The following is a 23,861-nucleotide window of genomic DNA, read 5'->3' as shown; positions in this document are numbered from 1 at the left end:
GGTATGTAAGGACCATGGTATAGCTTAATAGTGAATCTATTTATGTCATGTAATATACATACACAGTTTATGTATACACATGCAGTATTTGCATGCACATAGTGCGATGACAGAATTGGATCCTTTTGATGGCTGAGAGCAGCCCACTGACCCTAAGGCTGTTATGCAACGTTGACTAACCCCCACCCCCCTCCCAGTAGAGTGGAGCTGGAAGAGCTTATCTTTTCCATCCATCTATCCATCTATCTATCTATACCCTGTAATCACACAGCACAGAAAAACGTCAGATGCATGTCCTGCTTCTGTACTGACTGTAGCTCTGCATCTGATCTCTGACAGTCTATTGAACACAGCAAATACTAGGGTCTAAAAGTGTTGAGCAAATACAGCGCTCATTAACACACACTAACCCTGCCCTGACCTAGACTCTTATAGATGTCATTGTCTGTCCTTTCACTGGTTACAGTAAAGACCTTTCATTGTTCTGTCCTGAAGCACCATGGGATTACTGGATGAGCTGCTGCAGCTCCTAGACTGACCACAACACAGTCTGTAAAGAGCACGCACATACTCAGACCCAGAATATAAGAACAGCCATAGAAAAACTCTTATCATTGAAACTATGTGATTAATATTAGTATTTACAATGTCAAGATAATTAAGATAATATTGATATAGTATTATACAAACTGTACACATATTTCCAATGTGTTGTTTGAAATTAAAACACAGCTACTAGTCATAGGGAGACAGGATCTGGGTATGTTGGATCTCATGGGGCGAGCTATTCACATCCAATTCCAGAGCCTGTGGCAGATTCAAGAGATCTCTATTTTCAGCATTAACTGAAAAAAAGCACATGGTCGATATAACATGATGTACTCTGACCAATATATGTCAGAAGATTCTGAATAATTCAAATTACATGAAGGTATCAGTTTTATAGATTAATAGTGTGTGGCTTGAAAAAACCCCACAAAAATGTATCAGAGTGATGGGTCTGTGTGTCAGAGATGTGTGTGTCAGTCAGAACATTCCACACAGGGACACACTGAAGTGGTAACAGCTTGTGTACTCTGTTGACACAAGCCTGTTTCTGCTTAATAGCTCTTCTCCAAGAATGAGTGTTGCTGCTCCTGACAGCGCACATGTCTCTGCCTCCTCTGTCAGTCTGCCTCATTCTGGTTAGAGATGACCAAAACTGGCTGAGGCAGCCTGCGCTGCACACAACCCCCACCTCCCCTCCCTGCCATCTTGATTTTAACATAATAAATACTTCTAGACTGAGGGAAACCGATCTAAAGATACAGTGGGTTTGGGGGAACCGTGTCTTGGCTGCACTCCACAGTATTACAGGCTGCATCCACAGGCTTGGCTTGTGCTCCAGTTACTTTTCTGCACAGCAGGTGTTGGGACAGGGCCTTGGGTGTCTGCTCATGCTGAGCTGCAGTCCTATCATACTTTCCGAGGTATCTGTAGAGATATAAATTAATCTTTCATCATACACTTGTACTCGGTGCTTCCTATAAAGACATCATACATGGAGAAGCTGATGAGACAACCCCACCTCCTGGATATTTACCTGAAATTTGATTGCTGCAACATTTGAATTTGAATTTAAACAGGAAACCCGTGGAGTCTCTCTTTAACCCAGTGAGCTTGTCCAGGAGCAACACCAAATATAAAAGACACAGACTTTAGCACAAACCAAATGCTTTAATGTTCTCCTCCAACAGACTGTGGACAACACAGAAATACAAGATAGAGGTATCCAAACATGTCAAATAACAATATTAATTAATATCATTATTATAAAATGAACAACATGGAATGTTGTACACTCCATCCACATTTTTTTTTACTTTTATTTTATTTTATGAAACATGTCAAATAAATAACTATATCCTCTGTCTCTGATCACTATATATATATATATTCTTTGAGTGAAGATGAACAAGGAAGGAAAGATGGCAGAATGAACAGGCAAAAGAGAAGAATGAGTGTGAGCTCACTACATTTCTTCCCGTCAACTCTGTCTTCCTACACATACAGCTCCTGCTCTCGGATAGCCCTGCCTCGAGCCACACAAACACACATTCAGCAGAATGTATTTCCGTGCATGTTTGTGTGTGCAAAATGCTGACACTTTCTTTGGAATAAGACATAACAAAACATTTCTTCTGTCTCACACTTCAAACTGCCCACCCTTTTTTCCCTAACAGGGAGGGGGGGTTAAAACAGAATGATGACAATGGTTAAATCACTGCCTCAGTCACATAGACGGTTCCTATAAATTACTCCCAGGTGTCTGTCATATCCCAAAGATCGACACGCATGACAGTAACATCAACAAGCACCAACGGGAAAAAGGTCAATTCGAAGGACAGCTACATCAAGGAGAGGAGGAATCTCTCTTCTTCTCAGAAGTCAATTCAATTTTATTTGAATAGCGCCAAATCATAACATACATTATCTCAAGGCACTTCACATATTAAGGTTGAGACCTTAAACATTATAGAGAAACCAAACAGTTCCCTCAGTTCATTGTTATTGTGCCTCTCATGCCTGTCATGCCAGATCCATATCTGTGCTGTAGTTCTCCAGCTCAGAGATGATGGTGATCAGGTTCTGGAGACCGAAGATGTAGCCTCTGTCCAGGCCCTCGTGCACCAAGCTGTCCTCCCGGAAATGTCTGCAAGTGGTGTGGGCAAAGTCTATCATCCTCACATCCACAACAGGGCTGAGGGGGTCTGAGTGAGACAGGCCGACATCTGAGATCCCACTGCTGCTGCTGCTGCTGCTGCTGCTGCTGCTGCTGCTGCTGCTACTGCTGCTGCTGCTGCTGCTGCTGCTAGAACACCTGCTGGTGATGTCACTAGACATAGAGGGACTGTTAGGGAAACCAAGTGCACCTGCTACTTCACTCTCCTCTTCCTCCAACTCCTCCAGTTCAGGTTCAGCCTCCACCTCCTCATTTTCCTCATCATGTTCTTCTTCTTCTAAAACCTCAGAGCGCCGGCGTGTGTGTTTACGGTGTGGGGCACCATCGTATATGATGAGCAGGGAACTAGAGTAGAAGCGGTAGGATTCGCAGGCTTCCAGGGCAGCTTGCATCTCCTTGAGCCTGTGCAACACCGGGGAGAGGAGCTCATTTTGCAGACGCCGTCCGCTGTGGAAGAATTGGAACAGAGCCTCTTTGAAGCCAGGCAGGGGCAGCTTACGGCCGTGGTACTTGTTCATGACAATCAGTTTGCCTGTGTCGGACTGGTACACCTGAAAAAAATGGAGAGAGATGATGAAGTTAGAAAAGAATTTTTTTTTTTACTATAATGAAAGTACTGCCGGAACTTGGCTGTTTAATTAAACTGTTGAATTTTATTGTAATTTTGTCTTTTAAATGATCTAAACGGTGAACAAAAAAAGGACAAGTATTGAAAAATGGGTTTGATTTGATTTGACTGTCATATTCAAAGATTGTTAACAGATTAATCTTTACTGATTTTAATATTTTCAGATCTTTGTTGCTGGCTACTTTATAGAAGACATGGTCTTCAGGGTTTTTAAAAAAAATTCCAGTGTTTGGGCTGATTTATGCTAAGCGGCTGTTGGCTGAAAGTTAAATTCAACCTACAGATATGAGCGTGGTATAGATGATTTCATCTAAATAAACTTAACACTTTCCCAGAAGGTAAAACTATTTGTTTAAGGCAGCACCATGAACCCAGAGGCCAGTCTTGGCTCGAAACCCACCTGCATGCCACACAGACGGACTCCTATTGAGGCTGAAGTGCTCTGCTGGCACTTGCGAATCTGCATCACCTTCTTCTCCTCCGAGGCATCGTCTCCATGCTGCCGTGTGCCCATCTTCAGGTCCAACACACAGGGCAATTTGTGCCGCCATGTTAGGTTCTCTAGAAGGATGAATTCTGGGAAGCTGAGTCAAGGAGGAAACAGTCCAAAAAAAACCCTTCTATAATAATATCTAATATTATTTAAAATAAATAACTTGGATTAAAGAGATCCACAAATATTTAAGTGTTTCCCTAAATTCATTACATTTGCATATAAACTATTATCAAATAAGAAATATCAAGTATCCTACAGGATAAAGAACTTGATAACTCTCTGCAAAATTACTCCTCTCTCTTTCAACTGGGATACTGAAAATCCCCCCCCCCCCCCCCCCCCCCAAAAAAAAATTGAAACCACCGCAGTGTAGTTGTCAGTTAAAGGATACTGTGCTGGGTGCGGTGCGTGGCGTTCTCCTTCATCCTCTGTAGGTGCTGCTGGTGACACTTGAGACTCCAAGGGTTGTGTTTGGGCTGCGGGACAGCGTTACTGAGAGAGTGATCCAGTCTGGAGTAGAGAACCTCGGACTGCAGCAGCCACTCCAGCTCCACATCCTCCTGTGCCTTGAGAACACTGCATGGCAGAGGGAGAGACATCCTTGTTAGTTTTACACACAGAGCAGAATCTGCCACTGTTCGCGTCCATAGTTACTATTTGTATGTGGGTAGTACAACAAAAAACAAGAGGTCAGATGAACTGTTATATTAAATTTGCAGGACAGCCCAGTGCAATAGAGACTTTCATTCACCATTATCCACCCAGTTAAACATCCCCCACCCTCTGTCGTCAAACATCATCTTCCTTTAGCTTTTTCTCCAATCCAAGTAAAAGTTGTACCTTTGTATACAGGTGTATATACACAGACATGCATCTATTGCACTTACAGTATGTAACCCTGAGGCTGTGAACCTCCCTGAGGTGACAGGGCTAAGGATCAGCCGGTCCATGCATTCAGAGCCTGTTTTGCCTGGGGTTACAGGTGTAAGTAACTGTGCATCATTAGTCCATTGCTGTTAATCTACAGAGAACAGCTTTACAACTCACGGGAAACTTTCAATAGCTTTAACAATATCATTGTTCTGCAGTGACCAATGCATGAACTTCAGATGTATATTAGCATGAAAGTGACTCACTTTCATCCTGCTTGTTGTTATCGACTACATCCTCTACTTTATTGCAAATCCTTGCGTGTGCTGCCATCTGTGTTTTCCATTCCTTCTCACCTCTTGTCCTTTTCTTTGTGAGCGTGGCTGCTTTGGTCAGCTTTACTGTAATTTTCTCTGTCTATTAGCAGTGAGGACTCCACCATATTCCCCCACTCGATCATCTTGCTCTTGTGCTCGCTGTTGGTCAACGGATCCTTGTTCTCCAGGTCTGCTACTGGGTCGCTGTGGAGGGGGTAGGCGAACAGGCAAAGGTTCCCTTTGGCATCCTCCTCGAAGCTCACCGTCACCACACCTGAGATAGAGATGGAGAAATATCTGTTAGACATCTGTGTCATGGATCAGTGAAGAGAATAAAAAAAATTAAGCACAATCAATAAAGTAAAGTATTGTAAAGTATAAAGTATTGAGTGACAAGAGAGGTAGGGCAGAGATACTGAGTACACAGGAAAGAACAGAATGAAAGAATACAATAAGAGGAAGAGTTGGTCAAATACAAATACACACAGACAAAAATAATGCCCTTATAAACAGGTCTAAGGCTAAGGAGCATACAGTAAGAGAATAAATAGCCTGAACACAAATGGAACAAGGATGCAACATTTCAGTCATAATTCTGACTGAAGTTGTTACCAATGAATATGCCTCATACAAATATGTATATCATACAGAAATCACAAAGCATCGGCCACACACACAGAAAAAAGTTATGTTAATGTGATGCTAACATGATGCTAACAGACAACAAAAATTAATAATCAACAAACCAAGCCAAGAGAAAGAAAAGGAGAGGAGGATTGAGAAAGTACAAGAAAATACAGATACAGAGGTGAGAAATGCTGACGTGGAAATAAAAGCCTTGGTGCTGCAAAATATTCGTTGGCACAGCATGGGAAAGAAAAGATAAGACCTTTCATTTCATCCCATGATCACAGTATTTGTTGTGTATTCTGGAGGTGAACATGAAAAGCATTAGTAAGGCTTTTTAAATCATTAGGAGGAATGAGTGACTGCTTTGAATCAACTTTCATTTATCTTCCAGGGACACAGGAAACAGGGCTTCTTAGGATCCTACATATTGTTTTTATTCTAAACGACAGCCTTAACGATGCTACTCACCTCATGAAGGATTTAAAAGTGGTCTTTGTGTGATATGTTTAGATAAACTAAGAGGTGTCAGGATAAACCAGTCCAACAGTCTGTCTGTCACTCATTGCTCTTTATGTTTTAAATATCCTGAAGAGGGTGTGTTGGTGGTGGATAGTTCTGTGGAATTATCCTGTTATCTGGAGGCTTTTTTGGAGTACTTTTTCTGTTGTTCTTTTTCAGTTAATCAAATCGTCTCCATCCTCAACTGCTCTTTGGATTTCTGGATGTCAGTGAGGCAGAATCTATTTATTTTTCTCATCATGCTGACTGTGCACCAGAAAAGGAACCTGTTGACTTCCTGACTTACCTGTGTTATTTCAGGCCTTCTACAAATAGACCACCTGCTGTGGAGCCCTGTTTGTAGAAGGCCTATTTGCAGCTGCAGCACCCTCTTGTGGAACAGTTTGGTACATGCAAGAACCTGGCAAAAGCTTATGAGCAGGAGTTTGGAGCTTTGTTTCCTAAATTTACACTTCACACACAACCTACTAAAGTGCAAAGCATCTTTTTGCCACTGACGTGAACAGAGCAGAGAAATAAAAAAAGAGAAACACAACCCAACACCACTGACAGGAGAAATAGAAAAGGTTGGTTTTCATTACCTCTATACTGGGGGGTAAACTTCCTCATTTCTGCAGGCAGGCTTTTATAGAACTGATGCTCTCGGGGGATGAGGGGCTTGCAGATGGTCTGCTCCCCGAAGCGCAGGACGCAAGAATGTCCCCCCACCTGGTGTATGAAGGGCTCAAGCATCACCCCTTTCGCCATGTTGCACTGCTGGTGCTGCAGCTGGTTCTGCTGCTTTTCCTTTTCCTCTGCTTTCATGGCCGCCTGGGCCTGAGCCTCCATGGCCAGACTCATCCTCCTCTGGCCCTGACCACACTACCGTGGGCATTAGCCTCCTCAGACACGCACACACAATGCGGTGGGGGCCCTATGTAGGACACGCAGACACTTGCTCACGCTCTGCAGATCCGCAGAAGACAAGTCCTGTTATCTTGCTTAAGGTCACAAGATTTTGCAAGTTGCTCCCACGATGATGTATCACAGACCGCTGTTGTGAAGATCTGCTTTGTCTGTGCTGTGCTTTTTCTGGATGAAAACAAAGGGGAGGAAATAGAGAAACAGAAAAGATATAATTTAGTGGAGCCTTAAATCCCTTTTCACTCCTTGTCTGGCCGTTCTTGTAGCTAAAGCAAAGCCCTTTTGTGTTCTTTAAACATTGAGGTCAGGACTAGTGCTGCTGCAGCAGATAAAGCGAACAGAGACAGATCCTGCTCATTCCTCCGCTGCAGACAGAATGCTCTCTAACAGCTGAGAGCTGGCAAACAACTAGTAAAGCCCTCACAAGCCTGACTTTGCGCCGCCCCGTTACAGAAAATCCACCAATTAGGAGCATGCAAAGCAGGTTGTTGGGTGGTAACCCCTCAAGAGAAAGGAGCACGCAAACAAAGACGGTGGTGGGAGGGGTGAGCCTGGGGGAAGGGAGAGGGTGGAAATTAGAAAACGTAGCTGTTTTTCTTTCTGTGTGACAGCAGAGTTTTAATAACCTGACAGAAGAAGCAGTAGTTTGTCTTCCTAGTGTAGAGAGACAGAGAAAAACACACCAACACAAAAATCTAATCTGACTACACTGATAACTTGGCCAGAAGGTTCTACAGTTTTGGCAGTATGTAATTAATGACAGCAAAGTCAAAGATGATAAGGAATAAACACATTTTACATTGCATTACATCATAGGTTCTACATGTCTGAGAAACCTAAATAAAGCTTTTGATCCTACAATTCGCTTTTCATCCTGGACAGGATGTGAGCAACTTAAATTTCCAGGGTGTAAGATTAAGGTGAAAGGGATCTATTGACTGATATTGAATGTAAAATAATCATTGTCATGTTTTCACTAGTGTGTTTCATCTAAATTGTATGAATTGTTGTTTTCTTTACCCTATGGGCCTTTTATATTTAAATACTTTATATTTACATCAAGGGGGTCCTCTCTACAGAGCTGCCATGTTTTTTTACAGTTCTTCAAACTCTACAAACTAAACAACTTTTGAGTTTTTATGACAACTGAAGGCTACCACAGGTTCTCTTTCATGTTTGGAAGGGGAGGGTGAGGTGAGGGGTATTCAGCTACAACATACAACACAATTTCACCACTAGATGTCACTAAATTCTACACACTGTACCTTTAAGAACATGCTCCCTAGAAGAAGGTGAAACTTGAGGTGGTGGAAGAAGACACACACATATTAGACACAGACGAAGATGTCAAACTAGTTTCTGGTGATAAGAGCCAACGCCGGTATCTGTGGTATCTGCATTTGTGTAAAAGTACATGTATGTGCATGTGTACTTAACTAAACATAAAGTTGGACTGTAGCTGGCTGTACAAGTAATAGAGTTAGAAAGCCCATCACTAATCTCTCTAATCCTCTTCGAGAATAAGAATAAAATAGGCCATGACAAACAGATAGAAAATAGCAACACATAAACATGTGAGGTTTTCTTTTGTACATACAAACACACATCTAAAGATAAAGCAGTGGGGTAAACAAAATCATGTGATCTTCGCAGTGGAATTAAACCATTATTTCCTATTGCCTGCTGCAACACCCCTCGACTGAATAATGCAGAGGATTTGTTGCATTTGTGAACGCATCTGTCTAGAGAACCTCCCACTGTCTTTTGCATGAGTGAAAAGAAAACTGTGGATAAAGTCCGGACCTAATTCTTCGGACTATATTCGCATGTCATGTCTGAAAACGGCTTTAACCTCCTTGGCTGTGGTAATACACCCCATTTGGTCTCAGCTGAGAAAGCTCTTTTCTGTTACCTTTAACTCCCTGTGCTCACAAATCTTTATTTCAATACAGGTGAATCCACATCCACCAGCATGTCAACAGCTGACATAACCTTTAACAATCATATAGGTACAAAACTCAAATCAAATATGAAGTGTAAATCCTGAAATCTGACGATAATACAGTAGCCAAAACTGAAAAAATTATCCAGAGCAAATAACACACAGAGAGAGTAAAGAGGGAGAATGAAGTGAAAGCTATGGCCTTGAATGAAATGGGCTAAGTGCAGCATGGGGCAGTTAGCGGGGGCATTTCACAGCACTGCTCAGGCAAGTGCCAGTCCCCAACAGAGAGAAAAGGATGTGAAACCAACATGAAGTTGAAACATAACAGACAAGCAGTCGGAACTACTCCTGACAAGATCAGAGATTTTCCAACCCTGACAAAAGAAAGAAAAGATTTCAATCTGTTTTACAAGGAAACAGCTTTAAAAATTGATTTCTAAGTCCTTGGTTTGTACTTTTCAAACTGCTGCTCTCAACCTGTATTTGACTCTGTTATACAATAAGTAAGATTTAGAATCAATAACGAAACTGGGTTGATTTCACAGGCCACAACTGAGCTGGCTTTGGTGTCCTGACACAGAAATGGCCATGTTAATTGTAAGTATCCATATTAAAAATAATCTGAATTCCCATAAAACACACAGTATACAATGATAGGGTCACAAGGACTGGAACCTACACGATTAAGGATGCACATAGTTGAGGTCACAAGGACCATGAAGAGACTAACACTAAGACATTTGCAAATTTGTTGTTTACATGCTTAAGATAGAATCTCAACTAGTGTTATTCAATGCTCATCTGTAGCTGTTGCCATAGAAATTGTATGAAATAAAGATGACAACGTTGGAGAGCATCAGTCACTAGAATCTCACTCGGTAGAGTTCATACCCCACCAAGACCCAACAGTCCCCTTAAATTTAATCGAGCTGAACCAAATTTCACACGCTCGTCAATACGATATCACAATTTCCCTATGAAGATGGTGATAATGCCCTATTAAAGAAAATGAAAAGAAATTCTTGGATCTGCATCAAAACTGAGTGGGATCTTCCCTGGCCCATACTGTTTCCTTCCACCAAGTTCCTGTTCAGTTATTTTTTTGTAATGTTACTTACAAAAAAAACATTAAAAAAACAACTTTTTAATTGCCTCCTTTGCTGTAAAGGTGTCTGTGAACGCTTAAACACTAAACCTAAACCACCATGTTGACTCCATTGACTCCTGTAATGCAGACAACTGTCTCAACATCCTCACCATGAGCAACATGTCTGCAATCAAAGGTCTCACCTAGCAGACTTAATCTGTGAGCATTTATCTTTCAACACTAATAGTTCAGCAAAGAGGACAGAGAGCGAGAGCAGGTATGTCGCTGAGGCTATTAAATGGAGACGATGTTACATTGAATCAAGGCCACAGCAGCTCCAGAGGGCTTTACAGCAGGTTCAAGCGCCCCAGAAATGTAATATCTGTATTAACAGCACTTGTGTGGTGAGTTGATTGGTGGAGTACAGAAAGGAAGGATGGGTGGGTGGGTGAGGCTTTTCTTTTGCCCTTGTGGGGCCATGTAGATGGGAGGAGGAGGGGGAGGAGGAGGAGGAGACTAATATGGTGGTGGTGAGTGAGTCTAGATATAAAACAGATTGAAGATATGGAAGAATTAGAGGGATATGTGAAGGGCAAAGTAACAAAGAGCGCACATACACAAATACACACAAAGAGTTGTGTATTGATAGGCCTATAACATGGGTCTCACTTCAAGTAAACAACACAAACTTGCAGCACTTCATACTTTCAGTAAATATCTCCTATAGACATTATACATATCCTTATTATTTCTCTTGGTTCTGGGAGTTAGGTTGTTGTGTGTTTTTGTACACTTGACCTTATCTCCTGCAAGAGCCTTAAAAGATTTAGCATGAGACAAATAATCTGAATGAGGTGGCATGAGTCTGGATTTAACTGGACCAATTAATGCAGTGACTGAGGAGATGTGTGCGTAAATACGCCGACTCATATTCATGTTCTCAGGCCACACAGAGGGCATGATCACACAAGCAGACAGGTCGAAACAGAGAATCACATACAAACAAAACACAGACAAAGACACAACCAAAACTGCATCGCTAATACAATCACACACAAACACGCATACCTCTGAAGGGCAGGCACCAGACAGGTGCAGTGGAAAAAAGCTGATCTTACCTGTGTGGTGATCTTCAGGGTCATTTTCCAGACTGATCGCCTCACATCACAGCAGATAAACCCACAAACCAAATCCCCATGGGTCAACACATACCCTAAGCCCCTACTAAAAATATCATATGCTGTTGGAAATTCAGACTGGGGAGTGGCTATTAATAAACAAGATCTGCTCCAGGCCAAGCACAAGAGACAAATAAACATAGGGATCATGCAGAGGGGAAACAATTCAGTGGCTCTTTATGTAGTGGCTGCATAAAGAAGTCAAATTGCTGAGGCCACTGGCCAAGTCCTTGCGACCATTCCTGTCTACGTCTGCAATGACTCAACTGCACAGACGTATTATTTCTGTTGGTCAACTTATTATGCATAAACACATCTAGAAAGATGGCAGGAACAGTTCATTCAAATTCAAGTAACAAAGATAATGAAATTGCATATAGATGATATAACATAATGCAAATTATGTTCCCTCTATTTAGTCTGCACTTATGACAATAGCAGCCTGTAGATGTGACACTACAAATTTTGGCGTCTAAAGAAGGGTCAAGACTGCCTCACTGTGTGACAATGCAAGTGTGTATGTCTACACTCGCCTATCCTGGACCAGTTTCCTGTCTGAAATGAAATGTCTAGTCTGCTCCTGAACTGGAAAGTAAAAGATGCAAAAATGACAAAGAGAGAGGAAATGGAAAACAGAAGGGAAACATGAGTAAAGTACAGTGATACAAAGAGACACATGAATGATAATAAAAGAGCACACAAGGTTTTTGGCCTAATGACTGGCCTAATTAACCCGTAAATGAGAAGCACAGCATCAAAAATATCCCAGTGTCCTCTTTAAATCTTTGTCTCCAGTGTCCCTCTGCATCAAGTATGGTGAAAAACAATAGTGAACTATAATCAATAATGATTATAGTTCACTATTGAAAATTGAGAACACTGTATGTTTAATATCCCAAAACAGCTGATATACCACAGCTTATTTCAAAAGCTGTATTTAGGTATTGATCCACAGTGAGGTGATGTTTAGGCTTTACTTGGAGACAAGAGAGGTAGTTGTGCAGACAGAAGCAGGTTTTACATAATATTTAATGTAAATGTAAACCTTGAATTACACAGAGCTGTCCATTCAGAAATGTGATAATGACTCATCTATTCAACATAGTGCATCTATAATTGTTACCAGAGCATAGCTCACTTGTATACATGGATGACTTAGGATACAGATGATTTTGTGTCAACATTTAATGGGTACACTGAGGAGGCAGATACTTTGACTTGCCAAATGCAAGAACATTTATGGGTTTACAATGGTTACAATTCACTCAAGTGTGTCAGTTTCATGTTCCTGCTAAGCAATTCCCCTGGCACGTTATAACACCACTGGCACACTTGAAGGTAACAGAGTTTGTGTTAATGTTGTGATTTTCTTGGTATGACATTCAAATTTATAGCCTAAAATGTTTTTCCATCAGTCCCTAGTTCTTACAAATGTTCATTGGTCGACTCTAAGCTAATAGAGGAAGTGCTAAGGGAATGTGAATCTGATATGGTGAAGATATGGCATAGCTAAGGTGAAGTCTGATTGGCAGGACAGGGAAGGTGAAGATGGTAGATAAGGAAAATGGGTTTGCAACTGACAGACATCTAAGTGGAGCAGGCACACAGTCAAGAGGGGGGTAGGATTAATACTGTGAGTGCTTAGAGGAAAGGGGACAGAGAGGACTTAATTAGTCAAACTCACAACTCTGGCAAGAGCAAGAGGCGCTGTCCCTCAAGGTGTGAAGATTCTTGCTAAGGAAATGGCTGGGAAAAAAAATCTGTGACTAAATAAAATACATTGGTCTTTTATTAATTTAAAACTACAGGAATGACAATGCTTCTCTTAGACTGTAAGGATATCTTGTTAGTATCTGCTGGTCATGTAGAAGTGGCAAAGTTTGTGACCGGATTGTGAGTCACTGGACCAAAGGTCCAGTGTGTACGATTTAGGTGAAAGGGAACTTAATGTAGAATAATCCTCATGATGTTTTCACTTGTTCATTTCATCTAATTTGTATGAATTGTAGTTTTCTTTATCCCAGAAAAGGCCATTTATATTCAAATACTTTATATTTACATTGAGGGGACCCTCTCTACGGACGGACAGGCCAGCACAGTTTCTTTTTCATGTTTGGAAGGAGAGAGTGAGGTGAGGGATGTTCAGCTTCAACATGTAAATTCTACACACTGTACCTTTAAGGGAGTTCTTATAAAACTGTAAAGTTCAATGACACTGTACAGGAAACAGAGATGTGGACGTCACACGCTCATTGTATGTAGGCTTTGCCTCACACGCTTGAACTTCTTAGAATCATTAGACAGAGACACAACTGGCTTCAGTCCATTGAAACAATGCAGTTCTGGTGTGGAGAAGAACTGTTAACTATGACTGAATGCCTCATGTGATTTTATTGCTGCATTTGAGATATTTGCTCTACATTAACTGATGGTGTTGGTGAGTTTTTCAAACTGCAAAAATAAGTCTTGTCTGGTGACTTTAAACCCATATTCCATTAGTTGTTGGACTAATGACCGGACCATTTCCATGGCCATTTGGCTATGTCCTCTCTGCAGCTGCAGAGGGTCAGAGAGCGTTGGCTCACCCCCACTCTTTAGTTCAGTTTCTTGGAAGCCACACAGATAGCACAGTCTCTTCTCTGCCCCAACAGCACTATGGCTTGGTCAGGGAAAACGTCTGGCCAACTGCCTCTCATATGGACCATGCTCTAAAAAAAACCCTGTAATTCTACTCAGAAAAAAATAGTTGTGCAGCTTGTGAGAATAAGAGTGAGCGGATGTTTTCATAAAAATTAAGAAAACAATGACAGGTGTTTCTGAAGTAGAAAAGGTATGAACAGAATTTGTGAGTGGTCCAGACCTCTCGTATTGTAGTCACGTGAAAATGGTCTGCTGTTATTCAAGTCAGAAGTTTTTCACTAATGGATCATACATATTTTACTAGTTTGAAACAGTTACAATTACATATACCTAAACTACATTCTCTGTTTAACTGCAATTGTATTAATTACAATATAATTCTAAATTTAGTGATGTACATGCAAAATGTTGTGATGGTCAGGGGAGCACAAAAGTCCTTAGCCTATGTGCTGCAAGCTTTAACCTAAACCTCCCATTGGACTCTAGCTTTACTACAACTGACTCCAAATTAGCCACCAAACCCAGCCACATACTTTTTTCAATACACTGCATGTTTGAAAGATATATTCAGTATGGAGAAAAACAGCACAAAGATTTAGTTGGGATGGATTGTGTTTGTTTATAATATATAAATTGTGTGTGTCTGAGAACATTTTGAGCCTAAGGTGTGAGGACATTTTGGCCTCACTTTCTGACCCACTTTCAATCAGCTGTTTGATGGTTAAGACTTGATTTTCAGGTTAGAGTTAGAATTGGGTTTAGGTCAGTTTGGTAAGTTTTGGTTAGGGCAAGGGGAAGGGGCTAGGGAATACATTTAGACAATTAGAGTCCTCACTGAGACAGAAGTACAAGGTTGTGTGTGTGCATGCATGCGTTTGTGTCAACATAGTAAGTGCATCCTTGACAACGCCTCCAAAGAGTGTCAGCTCCAGCCACCCCATCACCCCGCGTGAGGTGACAGGATGTCAGTTGACACATCTCTCAAACCAAATATAAACACACCCTCTGTCACCATAAATAACAGCAATCATACACCTTATCACATACTATTAGAAGCCAGACACTGAAATAAACACAATGGCATGCCCTTGGTGTAACTCTCCACACTAAAGCTCTTTACAGACACTCACGCTGTAGTGTGCAGCCAAAAGGAAATTTGGTTGCAGCTGCTTCTTACCTCAAATTAACAGGACATCATAGTGATGACAGCACATTGTCACACTATGTATATTTCTGACCACATTATTATAAGGATGGGAGAGCCAGAGGAGAATGGGATTGCATGGCGAACAAAGCTTATGGGAAAGAATAAGAGATATGTAGCGCCAAGGTTTGAAATCTGATATTATCATATTGTAGGAAATGTGATCAATGCAGTAAGAAGACAGCAGTCACTTCATTCAGGACACCTAATATTGTAAATCAACTCAGAATGCAGATGGAAGACTGTCATGGCCTCGGCTACCTGCTACCCTGATGAATATTAATCCTTGGAAAAAGCCCACACACGTGCAAAAACATAATACGGTAATATAATGCTCTTAGACGGAGTAAGGTTACTGCTACACAGAGGCTTGGTTATCACTGACCTAAAGTCACTTGTACTTACACACTTACACACACTATGACATTTCTTTATTTATTATTTTAACTACTAGAACTATTGGAGGTTTGATGCATACCCTGCATATGTGCTGTATATAACCCAGACAGCATAATATGATGACATCATGATATTATATATATTATATGATGACCAACTATTGGTTAATCTAAATAAGCGGTAAATCATCTATAATGTTATTAGTTGCAAAAGTTAATGCATTAATACACTGTACAACGTCATTTTCTGACTTCATCGTGACATCATCATGATGTCATTCATAAAATTAAGCTGTGTCAACAGTTCTATTGGATGTATTTAAAAAAATGCATGATGTTATTTTCTGACTTCTTTGAGACATTACTTATCATGTGACATTGCATGATGGGGAATAATCTTCTAATCAAAATGGATTGTCCCTCCAGCCCTAATATTTGTAGAGATATCTGTTTTTTTGGACAGTGACCTTGACCAATCAGTTCCAAAATGAATAATCAGCTATGCCATACATTGATATCAGTGAGAAACTTCATATATTTCCATTGTCTTTATCCAAAGCAATCAGGACTATTTTAATAATAATTTTCCATATACATTTATCAGAAACCAAACCAAACTAATGATCAAGAAGCAAACCATGATTCATGTAATTACTGAGGCTACCCACTGCTATCAAAATGAGGAAGCAGAGAGAGGCTCCCCCACCACATAAGCAGGCCTGGTAGGGCTTATAAATGTGGTATTATCAGTAGTTCAAATTAGGGAGATTGGGATGATACATAAAGCTCCACTAGAGAGCAGGTGAGAAAACAAGGGAGATAAATAATGAGGTCTGTGAAAAAAATGCATGGTGGGTTTAGTTAGTGTGGGTGGGTAGGGATGTTGGCTGTTGATACAAAGCAGTGTGGGCTGCGTTGGCAGCTCTGCACTGCAGTGCTAGTGTGTGCATGTGAGGAAGAGTGCACATGTCAGAGGATTATAGAAGCCGTTTCACAACTAACACCCCACCCGCCTGCCTTTTTTCACAAAATCTACACCCCTTGCTGCACTAATGCAGCCCTCATTTCGACCCCTTTGTCAAGTGAACATCCAGTGCATTTATCCTCTGTAAAAGGTGCTTCGTCCTTTCAAACTGGCAGCAGACAAGGCAATCAGACATCATGTAGACAACATTCAGTCCACTCTGACCCACATCTATAGAGGGAAATTTAATTTATTTGACAAAAAGTGGGTTTTAACATGGAATCCCCCCCCCGATTCCTACAGTGCTCTACAATCACCTGCATGCACTGCTCACTGGTCAGAGCTGCAGCACAGGAGAATAAGAGAGTGACATGAGGGTAGTCAGTGGGGTCCATTAACCTCCCATCCCCTGATTATGTTAAAATTTTAAAACCCTCTTGATGCTCCTACTGTTACTCTGTCTGATACTATCCTGAGCTTGAGCGCTATACCTGGATACTGAGCAGTGCAGGTGAGAGATGAACAGGGTGGTGGAGAGGGCGCAGAGACTCCTGGGGTTTGGTGCCTGTTGATGGTTTTAAGTGGGTGCTCATGGGTAAGCTAGTGCCCTAAGAGAGCCAGTAAAAAAAGACTACTAAATGATGTACAATGGTAAGTCTGTATTCTTCACCTGCATGCAAAAAACATTCACACAACACACCCTTCTCTTTGTTATGATCCTAAAGGTGGACGAATATTAGGGGCTAAACTAAAATGGAATCAAATTTCAAGTAGGTCACTTCCTTTATAATTAGAGGCTATAATTTTCCACAACACCAGTTATTATTTCGGATTTCAGGTAAAATTCTATATATATATATATATATATATATATACACATCTATATACATCTATATTAAACATGAAGCAAGAAACAACATGTAGTCCTTTGTGCAACCTATGAAAGAGAGAATGCCCTCTTCCGTTGCAAACAACAAAATATTTTGGGGCTCTACCTGAATTAGACGGACAAACTAACAATAATACAGAATGGTCCAATGTGTGACTACATGGATCAGCCTCAAGAAATGTGGAGCCATAGGCTACAGAATTAACTAATTCAAACTGGCTCAGCTCTGATATGAAATGTATATGACACAAGGATGTGATGGTAAAACTCAAACAGAAGGTCACATAGCTGTAATTTTGTGTCTATCCCTATGGTGACTTCTTTTTGAAGCACTTACTCCGTTCAAAATCAAACAATAATGAACAATTCTCAGAGCCAGTGCAATATGTGGCATCCATACCACACTGGTTGCTATTTAGTTACAACATAACGGACCAAAAAGCATGAGGATGTTTATAGAAACAGCTATATACAGAAATTAGTATCTTATGTATCTAATCTGAAGCTATGTCAAGATTAATATGTTTCCATTTTTAAATTGTTTCTAAAAGTTAAACATTCTCTGTGTAGACACAAAAGTTTTAGCTCCCTATCAGAAATAATCTCTGTGGATACGAATACACCTGAAAATCACAAACACTGGTCATGCCCATTCCATTGTAAACAGGAGGCGGATTGTTGGTTGTTTAGTTGCAGAAAATACTATGAACAAGGATCTATAACGGTGAGCTCGAAGGACAACCCCTTCTGTCTACCCGCAAAACACACAGAAACACATGAACATCACTTATGACTGGGCATATGTTGCTAAACAAGCGGTCAACCGGATTAAACACCCACTCAGGCAAAAACAAAACTAAAATCCAAAAATAGACACAATTGTTTCAATGCCACTAACCTCTTCTACTCGGACAGTGTTTTCTCCATGAAAGAGTTGCTAAAGTGCATTACTCCAGAGGGCAAATCCCACAACTGCACTCTCGATGAGTCAGTGACAAATAAGGATTCACTCTGCCAAATCTCACATGGTGAGCAGTATGTTCCTCAAATCACAGTGAACATGCACACAATAAATGAATAGTGTTAGCATTAAAGGTGTTTGTGTTTACATGTGCAGTTGTGCAATTAGACAGACACACATACTGAGTACAAATAGATGGACTAAAAATACGAAAAAAATTGGATGTCTGACTAATAATGGAAATGACTTCAACAGTGAGGCAGTAATTTTCTGGGTGTCCTGCACGTGAACTACAGCTGGAGACTGCAAAGGGAGAAAGTAGGTCCACTGGTAAAAATAGATAAAAGAGCTTTACAGAATGGAAAAAGCACATCAACAGTATTATCATGAGAGAGGAGTCTGTGGTAGACAGACGTTCAAAATATGTAGAGACGCTGAATGGAGTCAGACGCCAGATGGACACAGCTATGGACTCTAAATGTAGTGGCAGCGCCAACAAATCGACAGTCCACTGACAGTGAGAACAGAGGTTAAATATAAACTCTGTAATCCCTCAACAAAAAGCCACTTAATGAGAGTCTGCCTGAGGAGGAGGGAGGAATGTGGCTGGCAATGGCCCAGGATTGTGCCAGGGCCACACGGAGCAGCTCGGCCGCTCATCAAGTGAAACAGCTTCATGCTTTGTGTCCTCTCAATGACAAATACCACGCACTCCCTTCTCTGCCCGAATGGTCTCCCTGGCATAGGAGAGCAAACTATTCACCATGTTGGAGAACCATGCTTTTCCTGTCAAAGTGGGCTCACAGCAACTCAGCAGAAAAATTAAGCCGGATGAGGAGATTATCATATGGAGTCTCAGAATGAAAACCCGTCACACTCTCCATGACAGAAATGGTGACCAACTGGTGAGTCCCAGTCATAAGGCAGAACGATAGGCCTGACAGTCATCCCTGCTGGATCGAGGTATGTACCTGAATTATTCAGTCAGGTCAAAGAAGTGCAGCTGGCTCAAGGCCTGGGCCACACTTTGATACTTGGGCCTCAAATGTGGCGCCGGCACGGTGTGACTTTCTCTCCATAACACATCAACGGTACTGTTTCATCTCGTGCATGTCGGCATCAAGTGTCTATTTCTCCCTACAGTTTGATCTTAGTGGAAAGCCCTTCTGTGCTGCTGTGGAAATACAGATCAATCTTCAAAGCAACAATCACTTTCCTCAAGGCCAACAGATTTGAACTCATTAAACAATCTTGTCCAACATATTCTGACATGTGTGTTACTCTATCACCCTGATCATCAGATAATGTTTCCGACACTAAGCCGGAGCTCTCTGGCCAGTTACTCATCTAAGTGTGATCTCATATGCATGGAAGTCAAGCTTTGTGTCACGTATGTGACAGCTAAAAGTGCATACACCTAAACATTGAAGCCCTGAGAAATGCTTCCAAAGTACAAATCAGGTAATATGTACATAAAAAAAACACAGATCTGTGCTGCTTGGTTTCCACCCTAAAGCCACTAAATCCCAGTTAGCACAATGCCAGCAAAAATGACAGTCTGTATGAGCATGTGTAAAAAGAGCTCTCAGATCAGAGGTTCAGGAGATTAATAGGGGCTGAAGGACTGCATGCCTTTAAGCAAATGGATAGCAAGCGATGTTAGCCTTGCTGCAGAGTATGATATATTCTCATTCTGAATGACACAGCTAACCCTAACCTTAACTTTAGAGTATGTTTCTGCTTCATCTGTCAAACTAGACTACTGTCAACAGCTCTATCAACATCCCACCAGACAGGATTTCATTACTTTGTCTTTCTCTGAGTCTGTTGCTCCCAGAGGATAAGCAGGACAAGTGCTGGGGTAAGGGGGGGAATCTCACCCTGATACAAGGAAACAAGAACTGCACTGCATGCAATGAATAAAGTCTGCTTAACCTTTTACTCCCCACCTCTGCATACAACCTCACCTTTTGCCTTATTCCGCTTGAAGAGGAGGTTGGTTGTTTGAAAAAAGGCTTCCTTGCTGTTGTCTAATCCGTTTATTCCTCTTTATTGGCAAACAAACTGGGACAAATCTCAAGTAACCTTATTTTAAAGGAGAAATCAAATTCAAATGAAAAAATAATAATTTTGTGGTCTCCAAAAGGCAACAAGATGTTTAATGTATTGTTGTACCGGTGTAACAGAACTGCTTAGGTTTCTGGCAATAAATCATTGTCCTGCCTAAACCCAATTAAACCCGTCTCTGTCAGTTTATGTAGAAGCGAGGGGGAGGGCCTGTGAAATATGTGGTGCTAAAATGTATCCTGAGCTAGTGGACAGCTTGTCATCATCCGTGCAACCACCTGGCTTCAGTTTCCAACGTCACTAAATATTATCATAGCATGGGGGAGGTCAGCCAAGCCAGTCAGAAGCCACCAGCATGTGGGGGGACTCCTCACCATATCTAGTGTTATGTAATAGCTCAAGACTTGTCCTATCCATAAAGGGAGATCCCTGAGGGCTCCAACGGGCTTGTGTAAAGGAGGAAATTACTTGATCAATGGAAATTTGGCATGTTTTTTATTGTTTTTGTCATTATGCAAGCAAAAATTCACAAAGTTTTTAGATCCCAGGTGCATCAGTGTGATGATTTGATGCTTTACAACAATGTAAATGTATCTTATTAGTATTTTTAACTCTTAATCTGGAAAAACAAGGTGTTTTGAACACAGATGAATTGTGATGGACATTTTTCTGTGCTTCCTGCCATTTTATAGAATACACCTTTACTGGGTTAACGAGCAGATCAACAATCAACCAGTTAATCAATATATGAAAACAATAATTAGTTGCCACAGTTTGTAAATCAGGTACCATCCTAGTGAATCCAGGTTATAAGATACAGATAAAGTACGAAAGCTTAGCAGGAGGCAACAGTGTCACGTGGATGCTAAACACGTGGTACATTTTGAAATATGTAATAAAAGATATAGAGTATACATTTACAAGTAGCTAACACTTCAATGTTAGCAAACACTATAATATTAGCACGAACTGGAACCACAGTCTCTCCTCAATGACCACTGTGTTTGCTCTGGTAATATAGACCATACACTGCTGCCTTCGTGCTGCTTCTTCAGTAAACATGTCCCCTGCTTGTCATCACACAGCTCGTAACCTGACCTGGTTCAGACAGCAGTGCACTGCTCTTTAAACAGCTCACTGTGGATGCTAACGTGATTCACAGCCATGTTAACACCAGCTGGCTGAGTAAACCTCCGGGAACCTGCCTAAACTGCACCGCTCTGTTTCTCTTCTAGCCTCCGTCCATTCGGACCGTTATCTCGCAGGTTAGCTGTGTAACAACATCACACATGACAGATTACTTTTCAAATACTGCTAGCAAATGTTTGTAGACATGTAATTAGTACATTAAAAAACATACCTGCGCTTCCACTGCTGCTTCTTCTCCTCGAAACCCATTTCATTTTCAAGTGTGTATTTTCCGGTGTTGGCAGTCGGCTCTGATTGGTCGTTGCTCCGGAAGTAATGTTTGGTTGCCATGGCGACGGCAGAGAGGAAGGGGTGGGGGCGTCTTTACATAAAGACGGGCCACATGCTGGAGGATGCAGGGCACGTCATACTTTCAAATATCTTAGGATATGTACGTAAATACATTATTTAGACCAAAAGGAAAGTAGTAGTAGTATCAGCAGGAGATTAAATGTAGTTACCATGCAGCTGTATATAACACTAATAAGTATGTTTACACAAAGCCATTTTAGTACCACTTCTTAAAATGAGAAGTCCTTATTACTTGATTTTATTTCACCAGGATTTTCTACATATTAGTAGTTTCCTTCTCCTTACCTAAATACGTAGATTAAGATGAAAATGAACAATAAAATAACAAGACGGTGTTAGATTTAGCGATTCTACTGTTTACTCCACTATGACTTACTAAAGATTCAGATTAGACATTAAAATGTGGAACCTTTCTACTTCCATTCAACAATGATTATGTTATATAAATACAGATGTGAATGCGGATGTCTCTTTTGATGCTTTGTTGGGAACTACCCAAATACGTACACACCTACTATTAACAAAATCTTGGCAGCTGACATCAGTTTTACATTCGAGCAGCTATCTGTTTACCATGCCCTGACGAAGGCTCTGAGTTAAATCTCGTTTGCCCAAGTCCTTTTCTTAAAACCTTTTGAAGTTTGCAAAGCAGCATGCCATGGTAATTTTGGTTATAATTGACTTCTTAATTATTGAGCACCAGTTCTTGATATCCTCCTCGACCAGTGCATTATTCTTGTGCTCTCTCTCCAGTGTGTTATTGCTACTGCAGTATTTCTGTATTTTATCCACCACACTGCACAGGTTAAAAAGTCCTTCTTATGCACAGAATAAAATGGTTACTAGAGTGTGATCACATCTTTTATGGGGAAAAGGAGGAACAGCATTTTCTTCCAGGGCAATGATGTTGTCACATCTTCTACCATGGCTGAGGAGCAGAGTTACATAACTGGCCATGAACTCGAGTCTGCAGAGAGAGAGTAGGGGTAAACAAGAAGCCAGGCTCCAGACAGATATCATTAGATAAATGCTTCAGAGGGACACTCAATCCTGCCAGCAGGTTTTTCAGTTTGAGTGTGTGTGGGGGTGGGGTTCCTGTGTTTGATTGAGCTGTCTTGCTGGAACCAACCCTCCAGTCATTACTTGTCACCTTACTTTCTCTCTTAGATATATTACTTGGCTTCATTTTTTGAATTTCCTCATTCGTTAAAGCCTTGACAGATGGTGGGAAAACAGATGCACCACTCAAGTAAGAAAACACACACACGTTCAAATATGCACTGACAATGATTCACATTAAAACCAGAGGTGGAGGAGAGAACCAGTGCGGCAACTCAACAATATTGTAATTGGAAAGTGTGGCTTCTCTGTTGACACATGAGGGCATGGTGCATTAGGTAAATACCATAACCTCAAGCATTGACCCTTGTGACCGCTGTGACTTAAGGGGGGAAATATATGAAATGTAGAAGCACAAACACAGTTGGAGCATGTATCCTGGACTGGGGCATCTAGTTGTGTCATTCTGTGGTGAATGATATCAGAGATCTTCACCAGGCTCTGAGCATGCAATACAGGGGTTCAGCAAACTGCACAGACCCTGTATGTGACCCTCCAGATCTGGACTGAGAGGTAGGATGTGAAGGTTTACAAAATCTAGACAACAAGTATTACATCCTCACCCAGGGAGTATGCTTACTCAAAATAACAAAACAATTGTTATTCTAAAAATCTTAGATTATTTTAATTAGTTCCCTTGAGAAATGCTTTTTTCAGTCAGTTTATTGGCAGGATGATTGTACCACAGCATGAACAAAAATTTAACAATATTTGAATTGATTTCTCAGAATCAAGCATTATGTTTCAGTGAAGAGATCAGGCAAATGCCTTTAAATTGCGTCTTTGATTTAATGACGTAGATTATCGCCCAGGCATTTATAAAG

General features: G+C 41.0%; 1 protein-coding gene across 3 annotated transcripts; it reads right to left on the bottom strand.

Annotated features, from left to right (window-relative positions):
* Positions 1 to 1,696: 1,696 nt before the first annotated feature.
* Positions 1,697 to 21,903, bottom strand: LOC109628907 (inositol hexakisphosphate kinase 2-like). Of its 3 annotated transcripts, none has more exons than XM_069511486.1 (6): positions 21,779 to 21,903; positions 6,764 to 7,253; positions 5,073 to 5,307; positions 4,238 to 4,422; positions 3,751 to 3,926; positions 1,697 to 3,273 (listed from the first exon to the last, which is right to left on the bottom strand). In XM_069511486.1, exons 2-6 carry the CDS (start codon positions 7,020 to 7,022, stop codon positions 2,569 to 2,571), a joined length of 1,560 nt encoding a protein of 519 aa, XP_069367587.1. In that variant the 5' UTR covers positions 7,023 to 7,253; positions 21,779 to 21,903; the 3' UTR covers positions 1,697 to 2,568. The 3 variants fall into 3 exon arrangements, with proteins under 3 accessions (XP_069367587.1, XP_069367595.1, XP_069367604.1); XM_069511494.1 differs by lacking the exon at positions 21,779 to 21,903 and adding an exon at positions 11,236 to 13,391; XM_069511503.1 differs by lacking the exon at positions 21,779 to 21,903 and adding an exon at positions 8,351 to 9,614.
* Positions 21,904 to 23,861: the final 1,958 nt, after the last annotated feature.

The sequence above is a fragment of the Paralichthys olivaceus genome, chromosome 2 (assembly GCF_024713975.1).
Source record: "Paralichthys olivaceus isolate ysfri-2021 chromosome 2, ASM2471397v2, whole genome shotgun sequence".
Classification (NCBI taxonomy): domain Eukaryota; kingdom Metazoa; phylum Chordata; class Actinopteri; order Pleuronectiformes; family Paralichthyidae; genus Paralichthys; species Paralichthys olivaceus.
The sequence above is the reverse complement of the archived record's forward strand: the minus strand, read 5'-3'. Positions and strand labels throughout refer to the sequence as shown.

Bases quoted from the DNA above. Each gene is read 5' to 3' on its own strand.
- LOC109628907 (XM_069511486.1), bottom strand. From the start codon at position 7,022: ATGAGTCTGGCCATGGAGGCTCAGGCCCAGGCGGCCATGAAAGCAGAG. The intron at 3,927-4,237 runs GTATCCTTTAAC...TCAGCTTCCCAG, and splicing joins CACGCACCGCACCCAGCACA to AATTCATCCTTCTAGAGAAC. The intron at 3,274-3,750 runs GTGGGTTTCGAG...CATTTTTTTCAG, and splicing joins TCCGTCTGTGTGGCATGCAG to GTGTACCAGTCCGACACAGG.